The following is a 16253-nucleotide window of genomic DNA, read 5'->3' on the forward strand; positions in this document are numbered from 1 at the left end:
AGACAAAATTATTACAACAGCAGCAACAGAGACAACAGTAACAACAGAGACAACAGTAACAATTACAACAGTAGCAACAGAGACAACAGTAGCAATTACAACAGTAGCAACAGAGGCAACAGTAACAATTACAACAGTAGCAACAGAGACAACAGTAGCAACAGAGACAACAGTAGCAATAATATTAAAACTGCTACATTATACACAAGATAAATCACGTTATTTTTCTATGTCTGCAGGTTACCTGTCTGGTGGGCGTTCCTCCCCGGCGCTCACTATGGGCGTCAAATGCACTAGTGTTGGACCAACGCCGCCTGCCCCTCTTTGCTCGCCCGTGTTGAAAGGCGCCCTCACGCCCACTCCTGAAGAAGACAGCATCGAACCGGAAGTCGATGTGACAGACGAAGGGGAGATGGAAGGGGAGAAGGGCGTGGGCGGCGAGGGTGGTAACGAGGGCGGAGGTGTGGGCGGAGAAGGAGATGAGTTCACCCCCAAGAAGAAGCAACGAAGGTACAGGACGACCTTCACGTCGTATCAGCTGGAGGAGTTAGAAAAGGCATTCGCCAGGACTCACTACCCAGACGTCTTTACCAGGTGGGTCTCGGCGCTGCCGTGTTTACGGTACCAGAGGTCAGACGTCTTTACCAGGTGGGTCTCAGCGCTGCCGTGTTTACGGTACCAGAGGTCAGACGTCTTTACCAGGTGGGTCTCAGCGCTGCCGTGTTTACGGTACCAGAGGTCAGACGTCTTTACCAGGTGGGTCTCAGCGCTGCCGTGTTTACGGTACCAGACGTCAGACGTCTTTACCAGGTGGGTCTCGGCGTTGCCGTGTTTACGGTACCAGAGGTCAGACGTCTTTACCAGGTGGGTCTCAGCGCTGCCGTGTTTACGGTACCAGACGTCAGACGTCTTTACCAGGTGGGTCTCAGCGCTGCCGTGTTTACGGTACCAGACGTCAGACGTCTTTACCAGGTGGGTCTCAGCGCTGCCGTGTTTACGGTACCAGACGTCAGACGTCTTTACCAGGTGGGTCTCAGCGCTGCCGTGTTTACGGTACCAGAGGTCTGACGTCTTTACCAGGTGGGTCTCAGCGCTGCCGTGTTTACGGTACCAGAGGTCTGGCTAGTTCTTACTTGCTTCAAGTGGAGCTCTCCTCTGACTTCCTGTTGTTTAGCAGTGACTTCCTGTTGTACAGCAGCGAGTTCCTGGTGTGCAACAGTAGCTTCCTGGTGTATAACAGTGACTTCCTGTTGTGTAACAGTGGCTTCCTGGTGTATAACAGTGGCTTCTTGCATAACAGTGAATTCTTGTGTAACAGTGACTTCTTGTGTAACATTGGCCTTTTGTGTAACTGACTTCTTGCGTAACAGTGACTTCTTGCGTAACAGTGACTTCTTGTGTAACAGTGACTTCTTGTGTAACAGTGACCTCTTGTGTAACAGTGACTTGTGTAACAGTGACTTCTTGTGTAACAGTGACCTCTTGTTGCAAAGTACTAACGTCTTGTTAAACAACCGTAACTTTCTGTTCTACAACAGTGACTTTCTGTTGTTCAACTGTGACTGCCTTTTCTTCAGTCAGATACAGAGGCAGCAGGTGTAGTAGTAAAATGGAGATGATCTATTCAGTCCATCAGTCAAGGTTGATGATGAATTGAAAGAAATAACAGATACAGACCCAGACATCATAGCTATCACTAAGACAAAATTGCTTAACATCTGGTACATCAGATGTCAAGCTATGAAGAAAGTAGAAATAGGGAAGTGGGAAGTAGTTACTCTGCTAATCAGAAACCAGTGGAGGTTTGCATAGATGAGAAGAACAAACAGAAACGAGTGAGATGACAATCATGGCTGGGGAACTCAAAGTAGTGGCAGCGTTGATTTACAACTCTCCACCCAACAGTAGGAGACCAAGACATGATTGTGATAACAAAGCATTGGCACCTAAGTGGCAGCATTAATTTACAACCCTCCACCCAATAATAGGAGACCAGCACAAGACTGTGAAGCCAACAGAGCATTAGTTGACACCCTAGTGGTAGCTCTGATTTACAACCCTCCACCCAACAGTAGGAGACGAACACAATATTGTGAAGCAAAACATTAACTGACGCCCTAGTGGAGCAGCAAAAAGGAACCCTTATAGCCGAAATAAAAATAATAAAGAGATTTCAACGGCAAATAGACTGAGAGGACAAACTCACATAGGAGACAAACACTGTGGGCTACGATGAGAGAGGCGGTGATTGAAGACTCTGTGTCAGTATGTCAAGGTCACAGAGTGGATAACCTGGTCAACTGGATTTAATATATATAGTAAGTACATAAGATGTAAATGAAATAGAGTATAAAAGGTCTCTGAGTGCTGGTAACAGCACTGAATTTCGAAAACCTTGTGGAAGCAAACATTAGGGGTAAACTATCAGGTAAGGAATGGAAGAAATCAGATTTCAGAAGATTAAACTTTGTAGGGATGAGATATTTCTCGGATGTAATACACTGGGAAAAGATCAGCGAGAGGAGTACTTAGGCAGAAAGTGTCGAGAGGAAGACAAACTTAATACCCAAGAGAAGTGAATAGTGAGAACTAAAAAAAAAAGCCCATTGTTCAACCGAAGATGCAGAAATAAATAAAAACCAACCTATAACAGCGTGGAGAAAATGTGGAAAGTGGAGGACAAAAGAAGACACAGAAGCGAGCAGAAGAAACAAAGAAATCTAAAAGGTTGAGAGAAGCCGAATGATAATTTGAGAATGACAGTAGTAGTAGTAGTAATAGTACTAATAGTAAAAACTTTGACCTTATTCTTAGTCAAAGTATGAGAAATGGTTTGGACCAATGAGGTGTTCAACAGCGCTCAACGTGTATTGATGGTACTGTTCTCTATCCTTGTACTGTTAGAAAACGACAGTACTTTCTTCTTGGAGCAACTGATAAAGTGTCGGAAAGCCTAATTTGGCGAAGACTCGTTATAAGAAGTATTCTTGTACAAGAAACTCTATAACTCTATGTTACGAATCCTGATAGCTCTAAAATATTAATTTTCACCCCATGCTTCCCTCAAGGGAAGTTCCTTGACGCTGATAAGGGGCTCTTGGTCTAGGGAATTGGATCTGTGCTCCAGTTCCCTGAATTAAGCCTGAATACTTTCCATCCCCTCCCCTCCTACACATGCGCTGTATAATCCTACGGATTTAACGCTCCCCCATTAGTATAATAATCCACCCCACGCTTGGTTTTGGTGTCACTGCTGGATTAAAAATGCATGAGAGTCTGCATTTGCGGGCTTGTGGTATATTTTCTTAAGCAAGCTTTTCTTGTTTACACATAAATATGTCTAGAAATTGGAGTCTGTTTGTGCTTTCTTTCTCCAGTAGGAATTTGACCTATGGCTCTGTTTGGTTAGGATGGTCTTCCTGTTTTTTTCCTGAGGCCTGGTCACAGACCGGGCCGCGGGGGCGTTAACCCCCGGAACTCTCTCCAGGTAAACTCCAGGTAAACTGTGTACTCACCTACTTGTGGTTGTATATGTCGATTCACAGCTCCTGGCCCCGTGTGTGTGTGACCGTTGGCGCATGCAAACATGATTGCGTGAAGGTCCTTACCTACACTTGAACCATCCAGCCACAAACACGCCTTACACACACATTAAACAAACCAGCCAACAAATGGTAATAATTCTGTGATATTAAACCTCTCGCAAAACAGTCTGTGGTGGGAACAACATTAAACAAAGCCCTGGAAAGTGTAGTTCACCAGCTTTACGAGTCGCTAATTCACCTCGAGATAGCTCTTCTTGCTTTCAATTACTCGACTTGTCTACACTGGCAAGGCTTGCAACCTTCCACTAACTCTGAACGTTATTGCAATTCGTTTATGGTTAAAAAAAGTTAATGAGAAGAGGAAGGACAGGTGTAATAGTTCGTTAGGGTCCACTCTGTCGACGCTCATCAGTCAGCGAGAAACCTACCAGTCACAATATCTCCAACTGACTGACGTGGTTAAGACAAGAGGTTTATTTAGCCCTTTACCGAGGACACCTTTCGTCCAGGCATCGTCAGTCCTGCTGGACGAAACGTGGCCCCTTGATGCGTTAACAACCTAAATCTGACGTTGAAAATGTGTTTAAGGTATATTGACGATGTTTCGCATGAGAGAAACGTCAATAAAGAACGGCTCATAACGGTATTTGTGTATACCGTCGGGTATCGGTATTTCATATCCTTACCTATCAAGACTTGAAGTCTGCACGAGGGCCACTGCAATGTTATATGGTCAATTAGAAAGAACTTTCTAAAAAATTTTCTTGTAAGTTTACAGATGTATTTTTTTTCGTTTATGTTAATGTAAAAATTAATAATTTTATACCAAAAGTGCTAGCAATTCCTTTCAACTAGCATTACCACCGCTAGTGGAAATGGATATGCTTGGTCTATTTCGTGTCATGATCTAGGTTTTATTGGCATAAGCTGTATCAAAACTCTCTTTACAAGACACGAATTCAATGAACTGGGTTGGTATTTGTGATTTTAATGTGTTTGTAGTTAATGGTCATGATGTATGTGGAAGAACGTGTGTATATATATATATATATATATATAGATATATATATATATATATATATATATATATATATATATATATATATATATATATATATATATATATACGCAATAAGATCACAGTAAACAGGTGATTTCGGAATATGCAAAACAACCACTCTGAAAAAATAGAGAAATTCCAAGCGCTTTCGTGACTACTCACATTATCAAGGATAATGTGATAATGTGAGTAGTCACGAAAGCGCTTGGAATTTCTCTATTTTTTCAGAGTGGTTGTTTTGCATATATATATATATATATATATATATATATATATATATATATATATATAATATATATATATATATATATAATTATATATATATATATATGTCGTGCCGAATATGTAAAACTGGTCAATTAGCAAGAACTCATTTAAAATTAAGCCCTTTCTAAAATTTTCTTTTATACGTTTAAAAATATATTTTTTTCATTAATGTTAATGTAAAAATTTTAAATTTTGCAACAAAAGAATCTTAGAAAACTTACCTAACCTTATTATAACAAGAGCAATTTATTTTAGCCTAACCCAACTAAATATATTTTAAATACGTTTAAGATAATTTAATACTAAACAAACACAATCAAATATATTTTTTTCGTTAGGTTCAGAATGATTTTGGCGAAATTATTGCATACACAAATTTTCACATGTCCTATATGGCAAGATGATCGTTGCTGTTTAAGCCAAGATCGCAAGTTCTGCCTATTCGGCACGACATATATATATATATATATATATATATATATATATATATATATATATATATATATATATATATATATATATATATATATATATATATATATATATATGTTCACATAGAATAATAAACATATAGGGGGTGGTAGGAGAAGAAAATATTCAAACAGCTCCGGGGAGAACCTTGAGTTTTCTCTGAGGTACGTTTATTGTCTTCTCTGAGGATGAGGGTCCCCATTCCAGCCATAGAGGTGGTACTTCCCTATATATATATATATATATATATAATATATATATATATATATATATATATATATATATATATATATATATATATATATATATATATATATATATATATATATATATATATAAAGAGAGACAGAGAGAGAGGGGGGGGTATAAATAATAATGAACACTTGTAGGTTAGGTTAAGTTAAGTTTGTCAGGAAACAGGACAAGTGTTTCCTGACGCGGGTCTTAGTCAGATAATGACACGCCGTTGGAGCTTTTGGTCATCTGACCAAGGCCTTTCCCTGGCTTACCTGTACATCCCTTTAAAAATAATGGTCATAATTATAACCATTTTTTGTATGAGGAGGTCGATTAATCTCTATATTTCGACCCCCATCTGGGATCCTCTTCAGCAGAAGAGGATCCCAGAAGGGGGTCGAAATATACAGATCAACCAACCTACTGTGCTTTTCTCTCTGTGGGTTATCTATTGATAAGAAAAACAAACACGTGATTGCAAGAATAAAAAATACCACAGTGAAAATAGGATAAACACGTGAGCAGTTTCATGTCCTTTCACACACTTCTTCATATCTCTGAAGATGTGTATACGCACGTGAAAGCGCTCAGGTGCTTATTCTATTTTCACTGAGGTATTTTTTAATATAAAATAACAAATGTACAGAAGACGGCTCTAAGGAATCTAATCCCAGAGCTGATCTGTCTACCTGCATTTGTCACCTTTCCTGTTTTTGCTTTTAAGCAAAAACACATTCCAAATTCGTGAGTTCTGACCCCATAGGCTCCAGTACCATAGGTTCCAGTACCATAGGTTCCAGTACCATAGGTTCCAGTACCATAGGTTCTAGTACCATAGGTTCCAGTACCATAGGTTCCAGTACCATAGGTTCCAGCAACATAGGTTCTAGTATCATAGGTTCCAGTACCATAGGTTCCAGCAACATAGGTTCTAGTATCATAGATTCCAGTACCATAGATTCCAGTACCATAGATTCCAGTACCATAGATTCCAGTACCATAGATTCCAGTACCATAGGTTCCAGTACCATAGGTTCCAGTACCATAGGTTCCAGTGCCATTAGGTGAACATAATTACCAGACACACTCATTTAAATTAAGTAGGGGAGTTATAATACATTTACCAAGACGTTTCGCCCACTACATTGGCTTTATCACTGCATAAAAAAGGCCTCAAATAGCCCCTTAATACCCTAAAACATCACCAAACTTGACTCACGAAATCGTAATGACACGATTGCAAACAAACCATACCACGGGCGGGATTTGAACCCGCGGTCACCAAACTTCAATATACACGGTTCCTATGTATTTGATTTCGTGTATATCCCTTGCATGCTATTTAATCGTGTAAATTTCCGGTATATCATCCCCAAAACAATTTATTCCGTTTTATGGTGCCTAATTTTACCAATTTCAACTTTTACGACCGATAATATATTTCTCGCCAATGCTTTAATTCTTAATTCAGTTCGAGTTAACTTATTAATTCCCAGTCGTTATTCCTTGTTTGGGAATTTTCTCACTTTGTGATTACTAAGTTCTTAAGTTCAGACAACGAAATGTATCTAATTCTTGATCAGTAACTCAAGTTTGATAATTTTGATCAGTATTTCAAGTTCGGTAATTCTTGATCAGTATTTCAAGTTCGATAATTCTTGACCAGTATTTCAAGTTCGATAATTCTTGATCAGCATTTTAAGTTCAATAATTCTTAATAAGTATTTCAAGTTCGATAATTCTTGATCAGCATTTCAAGTTCGATAATTCTTGATCAGCATTTCAAGTTCGATAATTCTTGATCAGCATTTCAAGTTCGATAATTCTTGATCAGCATTTCAAGTTCGATAATTCTTGATCAGCATTTCAAGTTCGATAATTCTTGATCAGTATTTCAAGTTCGATAATTCTTGATCAGTATTTCAAGTTCGATAATTCTTGATCAGTATTTCAAGTTCGATAATTCTTGATCAGTATTTCAAGTTCGATAATTCTTGATCAGTATTTCAAGTTCGATAATTCTTGATCAGTATTTCAAGTTCGATAATTCTTGATCAGTATTTCAAGTTCGATAATTCTTGATCAGTATTTCAAGTTCGATAATTCTTGATCAGTATTTCAAGTTCGATAATTCTTGATCAGTATTTCAAGTTCGATAATTCTTGATCAGTATTTCAAGTTCGATAATTCTTGATCAGTATTTCAAGTTCGATAATTCTTGATCAGTATTTCAAGTTCGATAATTCTTGATCAGCATTTCAAGTTCGATCATTCTTTATCAGTAATTCAAGTTCGATAATTCTTGATCAGCATTTCAAGTTCGATAATTCTTGATCAGCATTTTAAGTTCAATAATTCTTAATAAGTATTTCAAGTTCGATAATTCTTGATCAGCATTTCAAGTTCGATAATTCTTGATCAGTATTTCAAGTTCGATAATTCTTGATCAGTATTTCAAGTTCGATAATTCTTGATCAGTATTTCAAGTTCGATAATTCTTGATCAGTATTTCAAGTTCGATAATTCTTGATCAGTATTTCAAGTTCGATAATTCTTGATCAGTATTTCAAGTTCGATAATTCTTGATCAGCATTTCAAGTTCGATAATTCTTGATCAGTATTTCAAGTTCGATAATTCTTTATCAGGATTTCAAGTTCGATAATTCTTTATCAGTAATTCAAGTTCGATAATTCTTGATCAGTATTTCAAGTTCGATAATTCTTGATCAGTATTTCAAGTTCGATAATTCTTGATCAGTATTTCAAGTTCGATAATTCTTGATCAGTATTTCAAGTTCGATAATTCTTGATCAGTATTTCAAGTTCGATAATTCTTGATCAGCATTTCAAGTTCGATAATTCTTGATCAGCATTTCAAGTTCGATAATTCTTGATCAGTATTTTAAGTTCAATAATTCTTAATCAGTATTTCAAGTTCGATAATTATTGATTAACATTTCAATTATGATAACTCTTAATTCATATTTAACTATGATAATTCTTGATCAATATTTCAAAATTGATCATTTTCCTAAAAAATTCAATTTTAATTATTGATCAATGTTGGAATTTCAGCAATTCTTGACAACTGTTGCAATTCCACTAATTCTTGACCAATGTTAGAAACCCAAAAATTCCTGATAATTGTTCGAATTTCACTGATCGTAACTAATTTATCAACTTGTGGGTTTCTAAGCCATTTATTAACATGTGGGTTTCTAAGCCATTTATCAACATGTGGGTTTCTAAGCCATTTATCAACATGGTTTCTAAGTCATATACCAACATGTGGGTTTCTAAGCCATTTATCAACATGTGGGTTTTTAAGCCATTTATTAACATGTGGATTTCTGAGCCATATACCAACATGTGTGTTTCTAAGCCATTTATCAACATGCGATTTCTAAGCCATTTATCAACATGTGGATTTCTAAGCCATTTATCAACATGTGGGTTTCTAAGCCATTTATCAACATGTGGGTTTCTAAGCTATTTACCAACATGTTTGTTTCTAAGCCATTTATCAACATGTGGGTTTCTAAGCCATTTATCAACATATTGGTTTCTAAGCCATTTATCAACATGTTGGTTTCTAAGCCATTTATCATGGTTTCTATTTATCAACATGGTTTCTAAGCCTTTTATCATTATGTTGGTTTCTAAGCCATTTATCATCATGTTGGTTTCTAAGCCATTTATCATGTCGGTTTCTAAGTCATTTATCATGTTGGTTTCTAAGCCATTTATCAACATGTTGGTTTCTAAGCCATTTATCAACATGTTGGTTTCTAAGCCATTTATCAACATGTTGGTTTCTAAGCCATTTATCAACATGTTGGTTTCTAAGCCATTTATCAACATATTGGTTTCTAAGCCATTTATCAACATGTTGGTTTCTAAGCCATTTATCAACATGTTGGTTTCTAAGCCATTTATCAACATGGTTTCTAAGCCATTTATCATTATGTTGGCTTCTAAGCCATTTATCATCATGTTGGTTTCTAAGCCATTTATCATGTCGGTTTCTAAGTCATTTATCATGTTGGTTTCTAAGCCATTTATCAACATGTTTTCTAAGCCATTTATCAACATGTTGGTTTCTAAGCCATTTATCAACATGTTTTCTAAGCCATTTATCAACATGTTGGTTTCTAAGCCATTTATCAACATGTTTTCTAAGCCATTTATCAACATGTTGGTTTCTAAGCCATTTATCAACATGTTTTCTAAGCCATTTATCAACATGTTGTTTTCTAAGCCATTTATCAACATGTTGGTTTCTAAGCCATTTATCAACATGTTGGTTTCTAAGCCATTTATCAACATGTTTTCTAAGCCATTTATCAACATGTTGGTTTCTAAGCCATTTATCAACATGTTGGTTTCTAAGCCATTTATCAACATGTTTTCTAAGCCATTTATCAACATGTTGGTTTCTAAGCCATTTATCAACATGTTTTCTAAGCCATTTATCAACATGTTGGTTTCTAAGCCATTTATCAACATGTTTTCTAAGCCATTTATCATGTTTTCTAAGCCATTTATCAACATGTTGGTTTCTAAGCCATTTATCAACATGTTGGTTTTTAAACCATTTATCAACATGTTTTCTAAGCCATTTATCAACATGTTGGTTTCTAAGCCATTTATCAACATGTTGGTTTCTAAGCCATTTATCAACATGTTTTCTAAGCCATTTATCAACATGTTGGTTTTTAAACCATTTATTCAGTGTCGGTTCTTCCTCTAGTATAAAATTAACTTCAAGATTAATAATTTTATCATAATTAGCATAATAAATGTTCATCCTATATTTTCCTGTTATTTGTTCTGTGTTCATCCCGTCATTTGTTCTTGAAAAATATTTGTTCAGTTGTCATGTCAGTTAATTATCATTTGTTCAGTTGTCATGTCAGTTAATTATCATTTGTTCAGTTGTCATGTCAGTTAATTATCATTTGTTCAGTTGTCATGTCAGTTAATTATCATTTGTTCAGTTGTCATGTCAGTTAATTATCATTTGTTCAGTTGTCATGTCAGTTAATTATCATTTGTTCAGTTGTCATGTCAGTTAATTATCATTTGTTCAGTTGTCATGTCAGTTAATTATCATTTGTTCAGTTGTCATGTCAGTTAATTATCATTTGTTCAGTTGTCATGTCAGTTAATTATCATTTGTTCAGTTGTCATGTCAGTTAATTATCATTTGTTCAGTTGTCATGTCAGTTAATTATCATTTGTTCAGTTGTCATGTCAGTTATGATTTGTTCAGTTAACTGCCAATTATTCAGTTAATTATTTCAGTTAAATGTCATTTGTTCAGTTAATAATTATCATTTATTTCTCCAATTATAATTTGTTCATCCTGTTCTGCCTTTGATTTGTTCATTATCAAATTTGTTCATCTAATGACTATCTGTACATTTACAAATAATCTAGAGTTTCCGGTCCACGGTTCAGTATCCATACTTTCCGGTCCATGGTTCAGTATCCGTGCATTCCGGTCCACGGTTCAGTATCCGTACATTCCGGTCCACGGTTCAGTATCCGTACATTCCGGTCCACGGTTCAGTATCCGTACATTCCGGTCCACGGTTCAGTATCCGTACATTCCGGTCCACGGTTCAGTATCCGTACATTCCGGTACACGGTTCAGTATCCATACTTTCCGGTCCATGATTCAGTATCCACACTTTCCGGTCCACGGTTCAGTATCCATACTTTCCGGTCCATGATTCAGTATCCACACTTTCCGGTCCACGGTTCAGTATCCATACTTTCCGGTCCACGGTTCAGTATCCATACTTTCCGGTCCACGGTTCAGTATCCGTACATTCCGGTCCACGGTTCAGTATCCATACTTTCCGGTCCACGGCTCAGTATCCGTACATTCCTGTCCACGGTTCAATATCCGTAATTTCCGGTCCACGGTTCAGCAGCACGAGTATCGGCAGTGATCGGACCCCAAAAGCAGCCGGAAGTAGCATGTACACAAAAGATGCGTTATCGTAAAAGGTTGTAGTCGTAATCAGGCTCATTATGTGTCGTAATTTTTTATGGCGTGGAAGGGGAGGAAGAAGGGAAATAGGGAAGAGGAGGAGGAAGAGGAGGAAGAGGAGGAGGAAGAGGAGGAGGAAGAGGAGGAAGAGGACGAAGAGTAGGAGGAGGAGGGTAAATTCAGGAAGGTGGTAATATTTCGGTATCTTCATTCTGGAAACCTATCGCCAGCCAAAGGATTCTTCAATCCAACGCAGAGAACGGGAGATAGGTGATGTCGTTAGCTCTACAAACCTATTTACTGCAAGGTGAGCAGAGGCAATAGGTGTCTGTAGATTTGCTCATACATTTCGTTCTCCCCGTGAGGACGATAGGATTTTTGTTGGGATTTTTATCCTCGGAGGGTTAGCCACCTAGGGTGGCCCAAGAAAGTGCGTCATCTTATTTTCATTGTTGTCCTTAATTCTTGTCCCCCAGGATGCCACCCACACCAGTCGTCTAGCATCCAGGTACCTACTTACTTGCTAAGTGAATGGGGACAGCGAGTGTAAGGTGACTAACACCCAGGTACCTACTTGCTTGTAAGGTGGACGGGGACAGCAGACGTAAGGTGGCTAACATCCAGGTACCTACTTCCTTGTTAGGTGAACGGGGACAGCAGGTGTAAGGAAACACACCCAATGTTTCCACCCGGCCGGGGATTGAACCCTGGACAGTCAGTGTGTGATTCGAGAATGTTGCTAACCAGGTATTGGGGTGTTGAACTTACGACGACGTTTCGGTCCGACTTGAACCATTTACAGAGTCACACTATTGAACCTTTTTGTTAATTAGTCGCTATTAGATCCATTCTCTCTCCCTGCTCCAAGAGCCTTATCGTACCTATTAAAACTGTGTATGTGTGTGAGAGAGATAAGCATAACCCCCAAAAATATTGAAATAGGCCTATTAACCTTTGCGTTATAGGTCCTTTATATATCTAATTAATAATATAATTCTGAACACTAGCAAAAGACCTAGCAACACAACACTAGTAGTTAAAATAATCTAACAAGGAAATCAGTTTTCGTCAGAAATTGACTCCATTATCATTTTATTCAACACAAAAAACTTATTTCGTATTTAAATACAATACAATGCAAAGAATACTTTAGCGAGAGAGAGAGAGAGAGAGAGAGAGAGAGAGAGAGAGAGAAACTGTAATGTTACTTAACACAACTAACCATAACTACGAGTATTTATGTTTGCCAATTCTTCAACAAACTGTCGTAATTTTTACTCAATTAACATTCGTGAAAAAAATAATTCGACTCTAACGATAAATTAAACGTTAATTTTAGTGGGCGTTTGAGAGCGTTTGAGAGACGTTTCCCGTTAATTCCTGTTAAATTTATGCGCGCGCTGGCTGTCTTCCAGCGTCCATGTTAACCCACTTAACAGACAGTTTTAACATGGTTAATTAGGTCAGGTTAGCATGGCCCGCAGGAAGGTGATTAGCCTGGCGGGGGATAAATGTAATTAGCCTTGTATGTTCATTAGTGAGTCCAGAGATGGTAATCGTGTCATCGTGTTAAGGACCGTCGTGGCGACACGACCGACACGACACCTTGACTCATGATGTGTCGTCTGTTGTTTTACTTACTGGCTCTTTTTATATGAGCTGTTGTTGCATCTGCTGCTGCTGTTACATCTGCTGCTGTTGTTACATCTGCTGCTCTTGTTACATCTGCTCTTGCTAAATCTGCTGCTGTTGTTACATCTGCTGCTCTTGTTATATTTGCTGCTCTTATTACATCTGCTGTTGTTACATCTGCTGCTGATGTTACATCTGCTGATGTTACATCTGCTGATGTTACATCTGCTGATGTTACATCTGCTGATGTTACATCTGCTGATGTTACATCTGCTGCTGTTTTTACATCTGCTGCTGTTGTTACATCTGCTGATGTTGTTACATCTGCTGCTGTTGTTGCATCTGCTGCTGCTGTTGTTGCATCTGCTGCTGTTGTTGCATCTGCTGCTGCTGTTGTTGCATCTGCTGCTGCTGTTACATCTGCTGCTGTTGTTACATCTGCTGCTCTTGTTACATCTGCTCTTGCTAAATCTGCTGCTGTTGTAACATCCGCTGGTGTTGTTATATTTGCTGCTCTTATTACATCTGCTGTTGTTACATCTGCTGCTGTTGTTACATCTGCTGATGTTACATCTGCTGATGTTACATCTGCTGCTGTTGTTACATCTGCTGCTGTTGTTACATCTGCTGCTGTTGTTACATCTGCTGCTGTTGTTACATCTGCTGCTGTTGTTACATCTGCTGATGTTGTTACATCTGCTGATGTTGTTACATCTGCTGATGTTGTTACATCTGCTGATGTTGTTACATCTGCTGCTGTTGTTGCATCTGCTGTTGTTGTTGCATCTGCTGCTGTTGTTGTTGCATCTACTGCTGCTGTTGTTGCATCTGCTGCTGCTGTTGTTGCATCTACTGCTGCTGTTGTTGCATCTGCTGCTGCTGTTGTTGCATCTGCTGCTGTTGTTGCATCTACTGCTGCTGCTGTTGCATCTGCTGCTGCTGTTGTTGCATCTACTGCTGCTGTTGTTGCATCTGCTGCTGCTGTTGTTGCATCTACTGCTGCTGTTGTTGCATCTGCTGCTGCTGTTGTTGCATCTGCTGCTGATGTTGTTACATCTGCTGCTGTTGTTACATCTGCTGTTGTTGTTGCATCTGCTGCTGTTGTTGTTGCATCTGCTGCTGCTGTTGTTGCATCTGCTGATGCTGTTGTTGCATCTGCTGCTGCTGTTGTTGCATCTGCTGCTGTTGTTGTTGCATCTGCTGCTGTTGTTGCATCTGCTGCTGTTGTTGCATCTGCTGCTGTTGTTGCATCTGCTGCTGTTGTTGCATCTGCTGCTGTTGTTGCATCTGCTGCTGCTGTTGCATCTGCTGCTGCTGTTGTTGCATCTGCTGCTGTTGCATCTGCTGCTGCTGTTGTTGCATCTGCTGCTGTTGCATCTGCTGCTGCTGTTGTTGCATCTGCTGCTGTTGTTGCATCTGCTGCTGCTGTTGTTGCATCTGCTGCTGCTGTTGTTGCATCTGCTGCTGTTGTTGCATCTGCTGCTGCTGTTGTTGCATCTGCTGCTGTTGTTGTTGCATCTGCTGCTGCTGTTGTTGCATCTGCTGCTGTTGTTGCATCTGCTGCTGCTGTTGTTGCATCTGCTGCTGTTGTTGCATCTGCTGCTGTTGTTGCATCTGCTGCTGCTGTTGTTGCATCTGCTGCTGTTGTTGCATCTGCTGCTGTTGTTGTTGCATCTGCTGCTGTTGTTGCATCTGCTGCTGCTGTTGTTGCATCTGCTGCTGTTGTTGCATCTGCTGCTGTTGTTGCATCTGCTGCTGTTGTTGCATCTGCTGCTGTTGTTGCATCTGCTGCTGCTGTTGTTGCATCTGCTGCTGCTGTTGTTGCATCTGCTGCTGCTGTTGTTGCATCTGCTGCTGCTGTTGCATCTGCTGCTGCTGTTGCATCTGCTGCTGCTGTTGCATCTGCTGCTTTGGGGATTCTCTATGACAGGGACTGCAAGTATTTTACTGTGTCAGATTTCATGTCGAAGGTCGTTATATGGAGGGCTGTTTTGCGTAGGCCTGTGTGTGTGTGCGCGCGCGCGCGCGCGCGCGTGTGTGTGTGTGTGTGTGTGTGTGTGTGTGTGTGTGTTATAGCATATACAAATAATAAATAACCTCAAAAGTGACAAAGAACTCTCTCTCTCTCACACACACACACACACACACACACACACACACACACACACACACACACACACACACACACACACACACACACACACATGCACACACACACACACACACACACACACACACACACACACACACACACACACACACACACTTCTGTCAGATCTCATCACCTACTGAATATTCCTCCCGCTGAAGACTGCTGACTCCCCTCACTATATTCCCTTTCCCCTCCTGCTATCCTGCTGAGCTCTTCCCAGCCCTCCTGCTGACATCCCAGCCCTCCTGCTGACATCCCTGCTGACTTCCCTCCCTCTCCCCCTTCTAGAAACCATCTGGTAATGAGACGAACAAACGCGATAAATACGAGATTGCCATAGTTTATGCAGGGATTATAACCCAATCGAGCAAATTGCTCTCTTATTTTCCCGTATTAACGCAGACTACTGATGTTTACACCAGGTCTCGCCTTTGTGTATAAATTTCAAGAAGTCGTATTGGAAGATTACCCAGATACGGACACCCAGGGGAGAGCCACTGCCTCCCTCCCTGTTTTATGTCGCTTCGGTCATGCAGTGCTACCTGTCAAATGTTTGCCGCATCGACCCCTGCAAGAGGAAGGCTGGGGAGGTGCGTTGATATCTCAACAAAAACAGTTGCACAAATAACAGCAGTAACAACAGCAATAACAGCAGTAACAACAGCAATAACAGCAATAACAGCAGTAACAACAACCATAACAATAGCAGCAACAATAACAGCAACACCAATAACAAAAGCAGTAACGACAGCAACAATAATAACAGCAATAACAACAGCAATAACATCAGTAATAACAGCAACAACAGCACTAACAGTGGGTTTGGGCTTGAGAAGGACTTACCCAGCATGGGCCAGTAAGCCTGCTGCAGTGTTCCTCCTTCCTTATGCT

General features: G+C 39.5%; 1 protein-coding gene across 2 annotated transcripts in view; it reads left to right on the forward strand.

Moving 5' to 3' along the window:
* Nucleotides 1-16253, forward strand: part of LOC138855239 (homeobox protein aristaless-like) — a 343290-nt gene that overhangs the window by 273438 nt on the left and 53599 nt on the right. For both annotated transcript variants that reach the window (XM_070103559.1, XM_070103560.1), the window contains exon 2: nucleotides 240-594. In XM_070103559.1, coding sequence (XP_069959660.1) covers nucleotides 240-594 — 355 coding nt within the window. The remainder of the gene's footprint in view (nucleotides 1-239; nucleotides 595-16253) is intronic.

This window comes from Cherax quadricarinatus, chromosome 86, assembly GCF_038502225.1.
Source record: "Cherax quadricarinatus isolate ZL_2023a chromosome 86, ASM3850222v1, whole genome shotgun sequence".
Classification (NCBI taxonomy): Eukaryota; Metazoa; Arthropoda; class Malacostraca; order Decapoda; family Parastacidae; genus Cherax; species Cherax quadricarinatus.